Consider the following 18,106-nt stretch of genomic DNA (forward strand, 5'->3'; position numbering starts at 1 on the left):
GGTGTAAAGCTGCAAACATAAACACTCTCATGCACTTATGTTAAATAAACAAATTTTACTCATGTAAAATAAAGGTGACTAGAATATCAGTATCTTACAGCATTTAATGTTTAAAAAGTGTAATTCTCTGACAATGAAAGGCATAATTGAGGTACTTTTCAAATTGTTTTAAAAGGTACTGCAAACATAATTTTCACAAGCTGTTTTTATAAGACAATGAAATAATGACATTTAACCTACCAATTTTATTAAAATGTATGTGGACTTGATTTGTTGGCTCAGTATGCATTTTTAAATGAATTATAAATGACTTTTAAACTTCTGACAAATTCCCCAATCCTTTTTTTTTTAAATTCCCCAATCCTTAAGACAAATATGCTTCAACAATTTAACACTTTACTAGACTGTTACATGCTGTTCTTAATGTATAATGCCATGTAATTTTCATTAAAGGATCACTGAATATTATAATTAAAATTTCAACTAATTTTCAAAGGAATTTCTAAAAACAGCAGCTATGAAAACAAAACTAAATGTTTTTTTCTTTTGTTTCTTTCTGAAGTTGTTTATAGGTACATTATTAAACCTTCTGAATAACAGGAAAAGAGTATGTCATATACAGCCATTTACTAGAATGTACATAATATTAACTTTACCTTTGATGATTTGAAGATGAAATTGCTCTCTAAATCAGCCACACTGAAAATTCTAAAGTGATTGAAAGTAGAAGCTTAAAGTTCTACACAAATTAAAATTCAAAGCTTATATACACAGACGTGCCAATGTTAACTTCATTTTCAAAAACTGTTCATTTACCTCCATTTTACTAAAAACCCTGTTTTTGCTTAAGTAGCAAGTTTACTTTTTAACTTTTACATAAAATAACCAACATTTAAATAAATAGCAAGCAAAAAATACCACCTTTGTGTTCAATTTTTAGAGAGGGGGCAAGAAACAATAGGGGATTTACGCAGGTAATACATAATCTAAAAAAATTTCATGTCGAGACTACACTATGCCAATTAATTAGTAGGGAAAATATGATTTCTACATGTTAAGTTGAATATTTTTAAAAACATCTGGCACATATAAGTCTGGTATAATTTACTTTTACTATAAGATATTTGGGCAAGTAGTTACAGTTACTAAATACAGTGGTGTAGATAATTGCATTCCTTATTAAATAAATTAGAATCCCAACAAGCCTGAGCAACCGACTCTGCAATAATACAGGAGACCATTAAAGATTAAAAGAAAGAAGAAAAGGAAGAAAAGAAGAACAAGAAAGCCCTTCAGCAAATACTTTAACAAATAAATCACTCAGGCAAAGCCAAACACGTTTTGAAAGGACCTGCTGTGACAGATGTTCTCTAGAAAAGCAAAGGCTTTAGGCAAAACGAATGGCTTTATTTATTTTATTTTTTTAAGCTACAAAATACTAGTAATGTTGTTTCTTTATTTTTCAAATATCTTAATTTTTTGAAAAATGCTTTTTAAAACACTGTTCAGGGACCCTATGATCCTGCCACTTTAAAGACACTTATTAAGGGAACTTATGCTCTTACAGATTTGTCACAAGTATAAAATTAACCACAAAACAACTTTACTCCCTAAGATACGGAATAAAACTTCCTTAAAATTTCTAAAGCTTCAAGAGGCACTTCATCTTCTAAAGCTGTAAAAAAAAAAAAAATCCACATTGCTTTCACAGCGGGGCCTGTATATAATTCATGCTATAAAAGCCCACATTCTCACAAAAGTCAAGGCAAAATTTAGAAGACAGAGTTCTTATATTTTTCTGTATGAATACAATTTGCTCACTGCTGACATTTATAAAATTCAAAATACAAGTATTTTGGATAACACTTGTTTGTAGGAAATCCAATTCCATAAAATGATCATGCAAAGTGTACTTACCAGTTACTTATGCATTCCCTTCACCTAACGCTTGAATTCTAGGCTTCAAACATTTTTCTATCCTTTCCAATTAAAAACGCTGCAGCCTGCTACACTCCATAAAATGGCCGTGTTGTTTAACCAAGAAAAACATGTTAGAGATTGAGCTGTCATTTTTAAAAGAAAAAGAAAATAAACACTTGCTTCTTTTGTGGTGAAGCATAAAACACTTAGGCTGGCATTTTGAATCATGGAGCTCCCCTGGACGTTGCTATTGCTCTTCAAGTAAGTTGTAGTAAAATTTCTGCCACATTCTTGCTTTTTGCATGGTGTCTCAGCAGTAACAGATCAGAACAGGCTAGCAAACAACTCCTTCCTAAATGTAAGCTCTAATTTCTTCTTCTGCAGTGAAATGAACCAAGTTTCTATGCAAAAGAATGAGTGACAGTATACCCAGCCAATCAGCTTGGGTTTTTTCAGGAAAATCACCCCTTAATTCATTCAAAATTAGGTCATATGACACTATTTGAAATACTATTGGCTTACAATGAAAGTAATGTTTGCCTCTACACAGGATAAGGCCACCCATCTATGCTTCCCTGGGCTGAAGACACCTTGACTATAAACGGTACTGTGAGTTAAACACACACACACACACACACACACACACACACATAAATACACACACACAGGGGAAAAAAAAATAATGTAGCCTTACCAGAGCTTCCCAACTATTAAAGGGCCGGAGTTCTGTAATCTTCTGAGCCTTCTTCTGAGAACACTGAGGAATCAAAGTAAGTTCACCAATTGAAGCATCTTGAAGAAAGTGAAGAATTTTACCCTTATAGCCATCCTCCATCACTTCTTCACCACTACTATAGTCCTCATCTAGTGAACTACCCACATCAGAGCCTGAATCATATTCAGAGTCTTCAATAACTCTCTTAGGATTAAATACATTTTTTTTACGTTTCTTGTTAAAACCATTTTGTGGTTTCATGGAACATTTCTGTTTTAGTTTTGTTTTAGCTGCATTTTTAGGGTAATTCTGACTTCTTGAAGAAGCTTCTTTTCCATTTGGAAATTCACTTTGTGAAGCATATTGCATATCTGTGTAAAAAAAAAGACAAAAATAACTAAGTTAAAAAAATATAAATTAAATATAAAGATATAGGCCCTCAAATAAGATAAAAAAAAAATTACCTAAATGTGTTATTTTCCTACTGAATACAGAATTCAACTATAATTTGTTAAATCTTGATATGCTTTAAAGAGAAATACTAAAATAGAATTTGAAGTTGTATAGGAGTTGAGAAAGTTTCAAAAACAGGTGATAACTTTAAAAAAAATGAATAAAAACCCCCATTTTCTAACAAAGGTCCTGAGATTCTAAATGGCAGCTGCATTTCTGTAAGATACCCTAGATGCTACTGAGCAGCCCCACCTCCATGACAACACTGACAGGTACAGCAAAAACATGTTCACCCTAAATTAAAACCATTCCTATTATACTAATTTTCCATCACCATGTACATCTGTTGAAATATACTATTACTAAAAAAACATTGCTACTTTATCACTGGTTAGCCTATCAGACTCCACAGATTTCTAAGATGCCTATGATTGAAGATAATTCTGTTATTTCTTACCAGTTAATCTATAACACCATACTTTACTATTTAGTATGTTTGTTTTGCTTATTCAAAGAGCTTTTAGACTTACACACTGATTACCATACATTTATTCTTGTGCATATATGGAAGAGAAAAACAAATTGGATAAAGTAGTCCTCAAATTCTTCACATTTATAATCTATCTCTTTTGAATCATTTTTTCAGACGCAGAACTGATGATATTGGTGGCTCTTTTTTCCACACAGTATCATTCTCTGTGCCATCAAGAGCACTAGTATGAAGGTATTTCTTAAAAGAATTTATTAAAAAACAAAACAAAAAAACTAAAACCACTGTATTGGGCTTTTTAAGCTGGTTTTGCAATCAAGCAGGCATCAATTAGATCAGCTCTTCATAAGGATGTCACTAAACATGTATGATTCAACTCTTCTCCACTACTTCTCTAACATTTGGTTCTGAAAGTTAAAAGAACTCCAATACAAGTTTAGGGAACTTCTTTCATGCCAGTGATATTCATCTTAAAGGACTCTGATACTGGTACTTCTGATATTCATGTAAGAGCAGGCTAGGACACCTACACTGCAGTGATTATAAACCACCAGCCATCCTAAGATCCATCCTGTGAGCTGTTAAAATATAAAAAATGTTGCTTTTATATTCAATAAAACAATGATAATTTAAAAGCAGCCTTAACTATAAAAAGAAAAAGGCTAGCCAATTGGAAAAATGTATTTACTATTTCATATTACACTGCCATTAAAGAACAGGCCAAAACATTTGAAACTGCTCATTTAAATTTTTTTTACATCATTATTTACAAGATCTTTTGCAATCCCATTCTCTAATAGGTTTAGATTTTCTTATATACCAAAATAAGAACATAATGGGAAGTATGTGTTTTCTAGGACAGAAGAGCTAATTACCTTGGTCTTCTGCAAACACTTTTAAAGATTCTAATGCTTCTGTGTACATCCATTCATGTTCCTTCAGTACTTCCCTTAGTTCCTAGAAATAAGTCATTGATCTTTGTTAAAAATCTAAAATAAGCAACTTGCAATAAACTTTTATGCTCTTTTAAAAGTAAGTAAATCATCTGAAAATTCATATCTGATTATTTCACATTTGTTTATATGCTGCTTTACAAGTGGTTTCTGTGTACACGAAATTTCACCTCCATGAATTTTAAGTCTCAAAAGGAAAGGAAGCTAGACTTTCTCTCCATTTCTACTCTCCCTATAATGTGCTCTGAATAAATAGAATAAAAAATGTTTGTTCAATTAAACTTCATCAGGTAGCTAGGCTTTTACAAACTGCCAATTTCAAAACAAAGAGTTTCAACACATATAAAGAACCAACATAACAACAAGATTTTGCATTTACCTTGTAAGAATTCAGCAGATGTACTACCTGTGCATATACCTGAATAAATCAATACACGTGAGAATGTATTCTAAATGTTAAATAATGTGCTTCTACATATAATCAAGTGATAGAAGAGAAGCAAGCTTGGCATGAATATACAGACAGTATTCTTACTACTTACCAAGTAGAACAAACCTTATGGAATACTAAAATACTGAAATGCAGTATTATACTTCAAGATTCTTTTTTTCTTTAAAGTTTATTATTTATTTTTTAGTAATCTTGACACCCAATGTGAGGCCTGAACCCATGATCCTGACATCAAGAGTCATGCTTTTCTGACTGAGTCAACCAGGTACACCCCTAACACTTTAAAATTCTTAATGAAAAATTTAAAGGACAAGAATATAAAAAAAGCTAAAACAGCTGATTTGGCTTTCTACATACTCACATTTCATAAATGAGTTCCAATTGTTATGTTTGTTATGATTATGGTCATTATGTTGATATAGTTAGCAATTAAAGTAAGTAAACAATGTAAAGAATTAACAAGCAGTATAAAGGTATTTTATAATATTAATAAGAGTATATTTAATTAGAAAAATGCAAAACACACCCTAAGCTTTTCCAGTTTATCTCAAACACTATTTTGTTCCAAATATTTAGCACACACTGATTAAATTTCTGTCCATGATCACCTACCTGCTTATCAAAATTGGGAAATTCCTTTTGCAATTTCAATACAATACTTTCTTGCTTTTCCCAATTATTACTAGATTCTGCAGACTCATTGGATTCTTCTCCCTAAAGGAAAGAAAAAAGAACCAATTAAGGAGATCATCTATAATGCTAACAGTCTTAAGACAATTACATTTATATTTGACTCGATTTGGAAGTTAGCACATTAAGAATCCAAAAATGTTTCTTGTGAAAACTGACAAATTTTATCTTTAAGGATAAAAAATATTGCTGCTTTACGATCACAAAAAGACCCTGACTGCCTATCCAGTAACTCACACTTCATTCATAAAGCACTCAACATAAAATAAATCTACTAAAAGACTAGCATGTTCCTCGAATTACTCTAAATAAATCAGGTATATTTAAGTATATTTACTAATGGCAAATAAAAAAAAAAGATTCAAATATCTCATCTATGCTCACAATTTTATATCTCCCTACAAATTTCAAATACTGAGAGAAAAAAGTTTACTTTTTGTTTGGTGCTGATTTACAGAATGGCTTAAGTATTAATTGTTCAGCCACACCATAAAAGTAACACAATAATAAAGAATTTATGTGAAACCAAAACATTAATCTGCAAATAATTATAGCTACTTAGACAATCTCTTTCTTCTTTGTCACTTGATTTAAAAAAACTGATTAGAATTCCATATTTAAGGGGTGTCTGGGTGGCTCAGTCAGTTAAGTGCCCAACTTTGGTTATTGCTCAGGTTACGATGCCAGGGTCACAGGATCATGCTTTGCAATAGGCTCAGAGGGGAATCTGCTTGAGATTCTCTTTCTCCCTCTCAAAATAAATGAATATATCTTAAAAAAAATTCTTGGGTTCATGCATAAAAAAAATTTTTGCATTTAGATCAAAAAACATTTATTTAACTCTGCTTAGAACTATACCACATACCATACAATTAAGATATAGAAAAATACAGCCTCGTGTTTTCTTTTCTACCTCCTTTCTTATCCAACAACTACATGTTATTTTTCTTTCCCTACCAAAGTAGCAATATTAAATTGAGTGAAACCTCTGCTGCACAAAGGTATAAAATGGTGTTCCACAAAACAAATGTAAATAAAATACTATGGAAGTTTGGAATTGAAGAAGAAAGCTGCATGTGTTTTTATAACAGTGAATGGCCCATCTGGGTTGAAGCACAGAGACCATGGGTAGACTGCAAGGCTGAAAAGTTGTATCAGAGCTAATACTGCATTTGGCCTGGAGTGTTAAATTGAGGTCAGCCTTTTTTAAGAAAGCAAAGGATTTTGAGCTGGGGAATAAAACACTAATATGTGAAGAAAGCATTTCAAAGCCCTCAGAAATTCATACTGCCACCCCCCCTTAAAAGCTGAAGACACTGAAACTCCAAGAACAAACCTTTTAGAGGTCATAAATAATAACTATCTGAGGCAAGAAGAGAAACTTGGGTGTCTAACTATACATTGGTATTTTTCTACTATGTAAATGTTTGCTAAACCCTAGTCATTCAGGTAGCACATTCCTGGTTTTAAATATATTAAATGTCCATCAAAGAATGAATGGGTAAACAAACTGTAGCATATACATAAAATGATGTATTATTCAGCTTTAAAAAAAGAAGTGCTGATACTGGCTACAATGTGGAAGAACCTCCTAAAACATTATGCTAAGTGAAAGCTAGACACAAAAGGTAACATACTGTATTACTTCTATTTACATGAAATAGCCAGAATAGGTACATCCACAGACAGAAAGCAGACTGGTGGCTGCCCCAGGGCTGGGAGAGGTAGAGAATGGAGAGAAATGATTTAAACGGGATGACATGCTATTATGGGATGATAAAAAGATTTTGAAACTAGACAGGGGTGGTAGACTGGCAATGAACTGTTCATTCTAAAATGGTTAATTTTATGCTATGTGAATTTTACCTTAATAAAAAAAGTTTGACATTTGGAAAGCAGTAAAATATCTTTTGGGAATCAAATATATGATAGCACTAATTAAACATTCAGTAGATAATATACCTCTCATTTGCTGTCTGCTCTCAGATTTAATAGTTCTGTCAGCTCTGCTAATCCCTGGTGACTTAAAATACCTATGCAATCCAGTGGTTACACTAGAGCTTTACAGAAGACAGGAGATACACAGAGTTCAGGCCTAGATCTGTCTTCAGTGGGCTGTAAGGTTATGAATTAATCTTGTGGTTATTTTTCCCATTCCAGAATGCAGAGCTGGACCAGACATATTTAGGACTGGCAGCAATCCCATATTAGCTCCTTGGCCCATGAAGTAAGAACCATTATTGGAGAAAAAAAAAAAAATTCAAGTTCCTAAAACTGAGGAGGGGACAGAGGGGGGAGGAAGGGGAAGAGAAGTACAAGTAGTAGCAGCAGTAGCAATACCATATCCTTGAAGGAATGGAGAGATGGAGATCACCATCCCATCCCAATGTAATGGGGACTCCTTGGCCTATCCAAAAGCTGGATGATGGGTTTTGGGGGATTATTTCAGGTTTCATCAACAAATAGGTGATGACCCCAATTTTAACTACTATATCAGATGTGGTTATTTTTACTGGAGCAAATCAATAAAACTATGCAGTTATCAGTCTGCCGGATGCTTCTTCCCCCACTGCCTCCATCCCAATTAGAAAGGACAAGTCAAAGCAATTTGTTTTCATCTGGGCAGGGTCAGTGATGGACACACCTTTGCTGTCTTTAAGACTATGGTAATTCTCCCACTCTTTCCTCATGTAGTAGTCTAGGACTGATAGTTTCGCACAATCCACAGAATTCACTTTAATCACCTACTCTGAAGACATCACACTGACTGAACTTGGTAGGCAGAAGTAGTACTTTATGTCAGTAAGATACATGCATGCCAAAGAGTGGGAAATAGCCACCCCACCAACTTCTGGGGACCACCACTTTCATAAATTTTATGGGGGATCCAAATTGGGCATGTTGCAAATGCCATTCCAAAAAAAAAAAAAAAAAGGAAAGAAAAGGGTGTACATAGTTTAATTCTACAAAAGAAGCACAACATCTGGTTGCCTCCTTCGACACTAGATGCAAAGTGGTGGGTGCTACTTAATTAGTTTACAAACTAACTCTTTACACTGTCACAGTTATAAATGTGTCCACATTAAGAGAAGGCTCTGTAGCAGGTCCAGAATACAGTGCTCTGCCACTTGGGCTTCACAACCAAAAAGCAGAAGCAATGTTCTCAAAGAATCTGTTGCTAACAAGGATGCTGTATATGGTGTCTCTAGGAAGCCCTAATAGGAAATAACTGCAGAGACCCATAAGTTTTTGAAGCAAGGTCTGGTGTCCTTCTGCTGAAAACTACAGTCTATTCTGCTACAACACGATATATGCACTTCCAAAATTACCGCACTGTGCAAAATCATGAAAATAATAATCTATAACAGTATTTAAGAAAAACTATATTAGAGGCACAACTTTCAATAACTCCATCAGTGACACATTAAAAAAAAGAGAAAGGATTCTCGAAATAGGGTAGCACAATTTCACGTAAATTAAATGGTTAAGAAATACACAAATACTATAAAAAATATGAACTGAAGGCTGCTTGGGGAGTGTTAGCACTAGAAGGATGGCAGCTTATGAGTTACTGCAAAGTAGTAGAAGCGTTTATCTAAATGAACAGATTTGTTAACTTCAGCTATGGAATGGCATGGCTCACTGTCCTTGTGTTATCACTGCTGTACTGGCTGAAAATATAAATAAGAAATTATAAAATAAGCAAATATATATTTCTGCTCCTTTGCTAGCCCCTCCTTTCATACTAATACTGTCTATATATTTTTAACTTATTTATTTGAGCGAGATATAGAGAGCATGGTTGCGAGCCAGAAAGGAGCAGAGGGAGAGGGAGAGGCAGAGAATCTTAAGCTAACTCTGCACTAAGTGTGGAGCCCAATGTGGGCCTTGAACTCACAACCCTGAGATCATGACCTGAACTGAAATTAAGAGTTGGATGCTTATCTAACTGAGCCACCCAAGAGCCCCTGTCTGTATGGTTCTAAATTCAACTGAATCTATGCGTGACTCCTACTACATTCAGGATTAAAGCCACTATTTTCCAACCAGTACAACTGTTTCAGTAACACTTAGAGCACCTGCTAACGTGATGTGTTAAGCTGTCATGGTGTAGCCTTCTAGTCTTCACCATCATTGTTATCATCACCTTCTGCATACACATGGCCAGCAGCAGCAAATTACTGCAAGAGTTCTGTGATTAGATCATCAGAGTGGAACCCTAGCTCTTCAACATCTCCAATTTCTATTTCTTCAAATCTAACCTGCTTTCTTAAATCAACACAGCTTGTTCTAAATTTTAGAAACTTCTTTAGAGAATCAAAATCTTCCATAATCACAATTAAGTCAAGGAGAGTTTCCCACCACATATAATGCAAACACTCTTTTATGACTCCAGACTTTTACATTGGTAGCAATGAACATTCTGATGTTAAATCTGTTCCCAAATTCTATAATCACATCTGCATTTTTTCCGTAATAACAATTAGCATCTTAAATGCTCACTTTAAATAGTAAGCCATAAATGCTTTTTAACACCGGGCTATCTCAGAAAGGTGATTTTCTGAAGCAAAAAGAAGGGAAAAAAATGTGATTAAGTTAAGTTTTTGTAAATAGGCAAGCTGATGCATTTTAAGAGTTTTTAATTAAATTTTTTCATTTGTTTTTATTTTTACAATAATTCTCTTATAACAGACAAGAATTAAGTAAAAGTATCAATGCAGATTTGAGCAATCCATCCATTTTTCCTATACCTGTAGTGAACCATAAGTCTGACTTTCTTTTAAAAGGCTCAGCTCAGTTTGGTTAGTAATAAACTACTAATGGTTTTAGCTCTAAGTTTCCACCTGGCACTAGGACTGAACATCACAGTAATGCTATCTTGCAAAGCCCTAATTCCTGTTTTCTGTCTTTCAGATTTGGGACCTGTAAGGCAGGTGCTGGAACAGATACCTGTTTTACCAAAACTGAGACTTTAATTTAATGTACAGTTGCTTCCTTTAGTTTACTTCTGTAACTACCTGGAAAATTCTTTTGCAGCTTTCCCATCTGCACTCATCGCTTTGTGTGACAGTTGATGGGCACAGGAATTTGCAGCACTGTTTGAAACCACTAAAGAACCACTAGTGAAACCATGTTCCTCAACACTTAGAAGCAGCAGGCTTATAGAACAGTGGTACCACTTAGTGAAAATTCAGCAAATGAAACACCCAAGTCTGATGTGTTACTCAACAGAATGTACAAAGAAAGTAAATGCTTTACATCAGCAATCAATATGATGCTATTTTTCCCACAGCCATTACACAGAGATCTGTGAACTAAAATGTGGGCCTAGTCTCTTATACTACAACTGTTCCTTATGCCTAAAAAACCCAGTCACAAAATTTTTACTTCCCATCAGTATTAGTTCTTAAGGAAAAAATGCTTCCACATAGGGACATAACAAATATCTCATTAAGTTAGGGTAGAGATTGCCACCTGGCTACTCTGAGCTTCTTATACCATCAAACCACAGATTTAAAAAAAAGGTTACTATACTAGTTGGGATATCTGATTTTGGTTTTGATTACCAAGAAGAAAATATGTTGTCTTGAATGCAGGCAGGGAGGACTATGTCTGGTTTCACTGGGAGGCCTCTCGGTAGTTTGAGACATAAAGTGGAACTTTATGAACATGTAACTTTAGAAACTTTAGAAAACATATAGTTTTCTAATGGAAAACTATAGAGTAATCCAATAAAAGCATAACTGTAATTATTTTTAGATAAGCAGTTAAATATCAAATATGTCATCTAGAAGGATTATAAGTAGCTGCACTGAGGAGGAAATGGTGCTTGTGGTGTTAACAGCTGTTTTTCCTAAGTGTTCAACTATATATTAAAAGTGTATTTTCCCAAAGTTACTTTATCATGCCACTAGAATATTTTTAATAATTCATTTTATAACTCAGAGATAAGCAATTAATACCAGATAAATTAAAAAGAAAGCAAAACGTCATAAATGAAATGCAAACACATTCTGATTTGGCTGTGAAAAAAGGAGTGATTCATTTAGGTCTAATATCCACAGATTCAAGATATTCTATGCCTAACAGCTGATTTTGATATTGCAATTCAAATGTAACTTACATGATCCAATCTTTTCTTTTTTATAGACTGATCATCATTAAATTCATCTTCCTCATATGGCTCTGAAGAAGAAGATAATTTTCTTTTCCTGGGTCCACCACCTTCTAAAACAGAGAAGAACAATCAAAGTCTGCACAGTCATTATAAGCAGCATTAATGCAAAATGAAGGCAAAAATGTTATTATAATGAATACTTATGCAGACAGTTCTCTTGACATCAGGCCCAATGTTATTTTTTCTACATATCACTTATACTCAGTAAATGTCAACTGAATTAAAGGAAAAACAGAAACACTTACCAGTCTTTCAAAAGTTTTAGAAATCACTATAATCGTGTTATTTGTAAACCATCATGTTATTTAATTATAACATATATCACTAAACTGACAGGTAATTCCACAGAGCAATACTGAAAGGAAAGGGTGACTCTCCCTGGTGACTGACTACTCAGCACTGAAGAAAAGTTGAGCCCTACCAGTGTAGCTTATTTGAATACCATCACTGATAACAGTAATTGTTTATTATGTACCAGGCTATGCAAAGGGCTTTTACTAACTCTTGTTTCATTTACTTTTCACAATAACCTTACAAAGTAGTTAACAGTCTCTCTCATAAAACAAATAAGGAGCATGTGAAATACAGACAGCTCAAGCAATTAATGCTCTAAACCTAAAACCAAAAGAGTATAACATACAGGCTCTAACGGTGATAGAAAATTTACATATTCTGTCATAACTGAAAGAAAAACTCAATCTACATGATCTTAAGAAGCTGTATTACAGGGGTACATAGCTGGCTCAGTAGATAGACCACATGACTCAATCTCAGGGTTGTTAATTCAACCCCACATTGGGTGTAGAGGTTACTTAAAAATAAGATCTTAAAAAACAAAAAAGGGAAGCTATATTACATATTTGTACTTCGAATACATTTATCTATTTCTTATATATCAGAGAGAAAATTCCTCAGACATACTGCTGTGCTAATATGAAAACATCTGCTAAAGCTCACAAAAGTGCAGTAGTAATTAAATCAGTACCGACTATGCTGTTAGAAATTAAAACCTGTAGAAGTACAATATTCAAACTAAACATTAACATGACAGCTTTTAAGCTGAAAGCCTACAAATTTTATAATATAGTTGTAACAAAGTGTTATTAACGTTTTAAAGTATAATTTCATGTAAGTATGGTTAGTATCTTCTAATTTATTTCACAAAGTAAATGTGCATTCTGCAGATAGCAACGAATTCCCATTATTTACTTTAAAAAGAATTATTACCCATATATTTACTGGGGTAGGGTGAGCATGGTTAGTCAATAGTCTAAGTCTGAAAAAAACTTCAAATCTGATGATTTATGCCATGTGACCTAGACATGTTTCTTTCCTTAAAGAACAAGAACTTTGTTTTGTCAATAAAGGATTCTTCAACCTTAATTATCTGTTTAAACATCTTCCCTTTTTGTTAATATTATGACATCAAATATTTACATGTATTTAAAGTGGCTATAGGCAAAAAATTTGCAAAATATGGGAGAGAAAATGCAAATCTAAAATTTTAGTATGAGGTTACATAACAGCACAGAATGCTGCCTACATCTAAATCTACTCTATTTACAATAAATTAAAAATTCTGTATGTATCTATGTTATGTTGTACTCACCTCAAGTGTATCTACCGTTTGTCACCATACAATGCTATTACAGTATCACTGACTATATTCCCTGTGCTGTGAGATGTGCTCATGTGTGATGAGTACAGCATAAGGTATAATTATTGAATCACTGTTGTATATCAGAAACTCATGAAACACTGTGTTAGCTATACTTCAATAAAAGAATTTTTTTATATATCCAAAAGAAAACAAATTAGTATTTTATACTAAAAAGAACTTCCAAATTGTGTTTCATAAATTTCCATCTTTAATTGGAAGCATCCATCAATTTCAGGGGAAAAAAAAAAGTTAAAATTTTACCTCATACCCCAGATAAAAATAAATTTCATCTAAGTTCAGTATTAAACCAAAAAAATAAATAAATAAAACATGAAACTGTAAAAAGAAACAGACAAAAAACACATAGAGGCAGTTCAACAGGAAAAAAAATGAAAAGATGCTTACCTTCCTTAGTAATTAAAAACAGGTAAAATTAAAAAATAAAGTAAAACAATTTTTCATCCATTAAAAAATAGTAGACAGTCCTAGCAGACCACAGGAAAAGGCACTTTTAAACATTATGCACTGTTATACCTTTTTTGGAAGGCAATGTAAATAATACATCTTAGAATTTCAGACATCTTTTAGTCCAACAATTCCTTTTCTAAGAATTTATTCAACAGAACTGATGGAAATGTGTGCTTAAGTATACATACAAGAATTCTGTCTAAATGCCCAAGATATTAAACAAATTAGAATATACACATAAATTCTACTGTTGTAAATCAGGTAGACTTTCAAAGATATACATGGAAAGATGTCTCTATAATAAATAAATTTTATTATAAATAATAAAAGCAGAAACATAAAAGGGACACAATCACCTAAAAATGCTTTGCTTATTTTTATACAAACACAGAGAAGTGGAAGAAATAGCTAGAGACTCCTGACAACATCAGTAAACTTGTATTATTACTTTTTAAAACAGGGTAAAAACTTCGGACACATACACATTATCTTTGTTTTTGTAACCTAGTATTTTTTTTTTCTTGTAACTTAGTATTCTTAAAAGAAAACTTTCAGAAAGCAATGCATAAAAGGTACCCCTATTGTTTAACATGTGAAATATTATCTATAAGAAATTACAATTTGTGCTAAAACCAATCCAACATCATGATGTGTAGAATTGTCCAAAATAACTTATAGATACTTAGAAAGGCCTTTTTGGGGAAAACTATCCTAATATATCCAAAATAGTTTCTTATCCTAATGATACTACATATTGAAAGCTATCTTATGTTGGTGAGGCAAAGCTGTCTTTCTTCTAATCTATATATCACCTCAGAAGTGTAATGTACTAAAGATGAAGATGACTAATATGACGGTCTAGTTTATTCTAGAATGAAGCATGGAAGTCTACTTTAAAAACAAGAAAACCCTGATTTCTTGTTTCCTTATAACTTTCCACTAGAAAATATTTATTATTATTATTAATACTGCCATGGAGCCTAATAGAGGGCTTGAATTCACAACCCTGAGGTCAAGACTGAGCTGAAATCAAGAGTCGACAATTAACCAACTGAGCTACCCAGGTGCCCCCAAAACACTTTTTTTTAATAAGAAACAGTATCAGTGTACAGTGCAAGAATGAAAAGAAGAAAAAAAACTCAGATGAAGTACAAATTTTTTTGAGGATTGTGAACTCCATGAAGGCAAAGGTTTTGTCCATTTTGTTTCCTTATGTATCCTCAATACCTAAAATAGTATCTGGCACCTAGTAGTAGATGCACAATAAAGATTTGTTAAATTAATATATAAAGCTGAATGATGTAAGTTGCTCAAGAGAAAAAAAAATTACACACTATTATAAAGCTTTTTCTACAAATCTGGAAAGATTATGGAATATTGCGATATTGTAAGAACAAGAAAATATATGTAAAATTTCCCAAACCATTTTGCAACTCAACAAATGTTCAATGAGTCTACCATTTTTCAGGAACTTTTACAGTAAGTGCTAGGGCTATGGTAATGAGGGAAATATAGTCAACCTTCTCCTATAGCATTTTCTATCATCAGAGAGCCTGTAAGAACAAATGACTGCTAACATTTACTATGTTAGCATACTTAATATGTACCACACACTACAGTAAGAAATTTATATTAACTTTAATCACTTCTTCACAACAACCTATGAGTTCAATACTATTATTATACTATTTTACTGCTAAGGAAACAGACACATGGAGAGTTAGGCAACACTGCCCAAGGTTACACAGCCAGTAAGTCGAAGAGGAAGAAGCTTAACATTCTGTATAGGTAGCACCCACACAACATAATACTATTCCCTAACTCAAACTGAAGAAATGAAAGATATAAAATATTTCATAGGGATGAAACAATTTCATCTTTGGAATGCACTCCATTAGAATCTACTTGGTTAGAGGTACAAGTGAGATAGGTAATTGTTGAAGAGAGATGATAGGCCCGTGGGAACATACTACACTATCTTATATTTTTCCCTACGTATTTTAATGTTTCAAAAAATTTTTAAAAGCTAAAAAGATCCACTTAGGGAAATAGGCATTTATTCACACAATGTTGATGAAAAAATAAATCAGTACAACCTTTAAAAAGGTAACATGGAAGTACATATTAAACTTTTAAATATGTATATCCTTTGATTCAGCATCCTAGTTTGAAATTTAGCCTGCAGGGATAATAATATAAAGCTTTCCTTATAAGGTTATTTACTTTTGTATTACAGTAACAAAATAATGGAAATAAAAAGGCTAATTAACAAAGAAATAGTTAATAAATGAACCATACAGGTAGTTACAGAGGAATGTTATGGGCAATATTTCAAAATTGGATAAATCTGATTGTTCTGATGAGTTATCTATCATAAATCATCATGTGATTTTTTTTTAAAAATGCAAACCAGTATGACTATTGCATATCCTAATTAAATGTGTGTGTATGTGCTGTGTAATGGTAGGTTTGAGCACAGGAAAAGTTGAAAATGATACAAAACAAATTTAAGAGTGGTTAATGGAGTGTGAGTTTGTTTTCATTCCTTAAATGCTTTTTTGATTATAGGTTATTTTTACTTGTTTGGTATATACAAGTTGGGGGGGGGGGGAGACCAAGAGAGTATCTGCTAAGGAAAAAAAAAAAAAATGGAGGTGCTTTTAGCTTTTATATTGCAAGGTCCTTCAAATGCATTTATTTTTGTATCCCAAGTCTGAAACATAGCATAAATATTTACTAAATGAAGGAATCCTGATTACCAGCTAGGACTTTCCACAAGACATTATGTTCCTACTGACTCAGATTTGTAGACCTGTAAATAAAACCACAATGCAATTAGAAAGGACACTTAAGAAAGAAAATACACCTTCCAAAACTTCACTGTTACGAGACCTGATCTGTAGAAAACAAGCAAAATTACCAATGAAAACCTGCCCCCTCCCTAGGGGGAGAAAAAGAAAATCAGTCTAGAAAATTTGGTTCCCAAACAGCTGCATGACCTCAGGTACGTCACTTAAACTTCTTAAGCTTCAGTTTCTTCATTTAAAAAAACTGAAGCCATTAAAAACTCATAAGGTTCCTGCAAGAATTCATGAAGGTGCTTAGTAAACTGTAGAGCAACTACTAAAAATGTGAAGATATTTATTATTATAAAACTAATAATCAAATGGCTAGAAACAAAGTCAGGCCTACCTGCATCACCAAACATCAGCAAGGCGGCAGCAATTGCTCCATCCATAGTGCTTGTTGATTCAATCAACTAACAGAATGAGAAGAGATTGTTTTAAAAATAACACTTTAAGAAATATTTAACAAAAGTCTGCACATCTTAAAAAGTAAGCACATCTTAAAGTAAGCACATCTTAAAACGTTATTGGACTTACTTGTGCTCGCTTTGGCAGCACATATACTAAAATTGGACTTACTCATCATCCCTATGTACTGAAATATATATAGTATATTCAAGGTTTTGTTATTTTAATTTTTTAATTACAAAGTTCTGCATTAAAGCCTTAAAAACTCCCTACTTATGTGCTTATGTGTCCAGGCAGTGTGTGTTGAGAGAGAGAGAGAGAGACAAACAGAGAAGGAAGGAGAAGGGACACTAGTAGACATTTGTACTATTCTTCTTAGAATATGAAAAAATAAACCACAATTCTGCAATCATTTTCTTAAATCTAATACTTCTTAAGATGAGTGGGACAAAAAGTTCTTTTTGATTTTTCTTCTATCTCTGAGTTGCCTGAATTTATTCAAGAACATATTCAGATACTATTTATATAATTAATAACTTCAATATAAAATTTTTATACTGATTTATAACATTCTGCATTTCAAAAGAAGCTAAACATCCCATAATTTTCCCTTGCTATAGTAAGAATGGTCTCTTCTACTAGTCTTCCTAATCTTGGATCCTTTAATATCTTGTAAGCCCCTCTTCATTTTCAAAATAGTCAAAGCATATTCTTATCAAGTCCAGGACTAAATTTGCATTTTACAACTTCTTGAATTCTTCTATATGGGTGTTGTATGGGTGTAAGAGCCTTTGTGGAGTATATTATAAATGTCACCTTCAAATCTCTTGAAATGATAGGGATCAGCTGAAATGCTCTGCTTTGGACTGAAACA

General features: G+C 32.9%; 1 protein-coding gene across 8 annotated transcripts in view; it reads right to left on the reverse strand.

Moving 5' to 3' along the window:
- Window positions 1–18,106, reverse strand: part of SMARCAD1 (SWI/SNF-related, matrix-associated actin-dependent regulator of chromatin, subfamily a, containing DEAD/H box 1) — a 74,819-nt gene that overhangs the window by 30,878 nt on the left and 25,835 nt on the right. For 4 of the 8 annotated variants that reach the window (XM_059172668.1, XM_059172675.1, XM_059172689.1 and 1 more), the window contains exons 5-9: window positions 17,171–17,237; window positions 11,797–11,900; window positions 5,595–5,696; window positions 4,454–4,535; window positions 2,615–3,006 (exon numbers count right to left, since the gene is read on the reverse strand). In XM_059172668.1, the coding sequence (XP_059028651.1) occupies window positions 2,615–3,006; window positions 4,454–4,535; window positions 5,595–5,696; window positions 11,797–11,900; window positions 17,171–17,237 (747 nt within the window). Of the gene's footprint in view, window positions 1–656; window positions 677–1,917; window positions 1,943–2,614; window positions 3,007–4,453; window positions 4,536–5,594; window positions 5,697–11,796; window positions 11,901–17,170; window positions 17,238–18,106 lie in introns of those variants that run through there. The other 4 variants (XM_059172681.1, XM_059172697.1, XM_059172702.1 and 1 more) reach the window with 3 other exon arrangements.

This window comes from Mustela lutreola, chromosome 1, assembly GCF_030435805.1.
Source record: "Mustela lutreola isolate mMusLut2 chromosome 1, mMusLut2.pri, whole genome shotgun sequence".
In the NCBI taxonomy this organism is placed as follows: Eukaryota; Metazoa; Chordata; class Mammalia; order Carnivora; family Mustelidae; genus Mustela; species Mustela lutreola.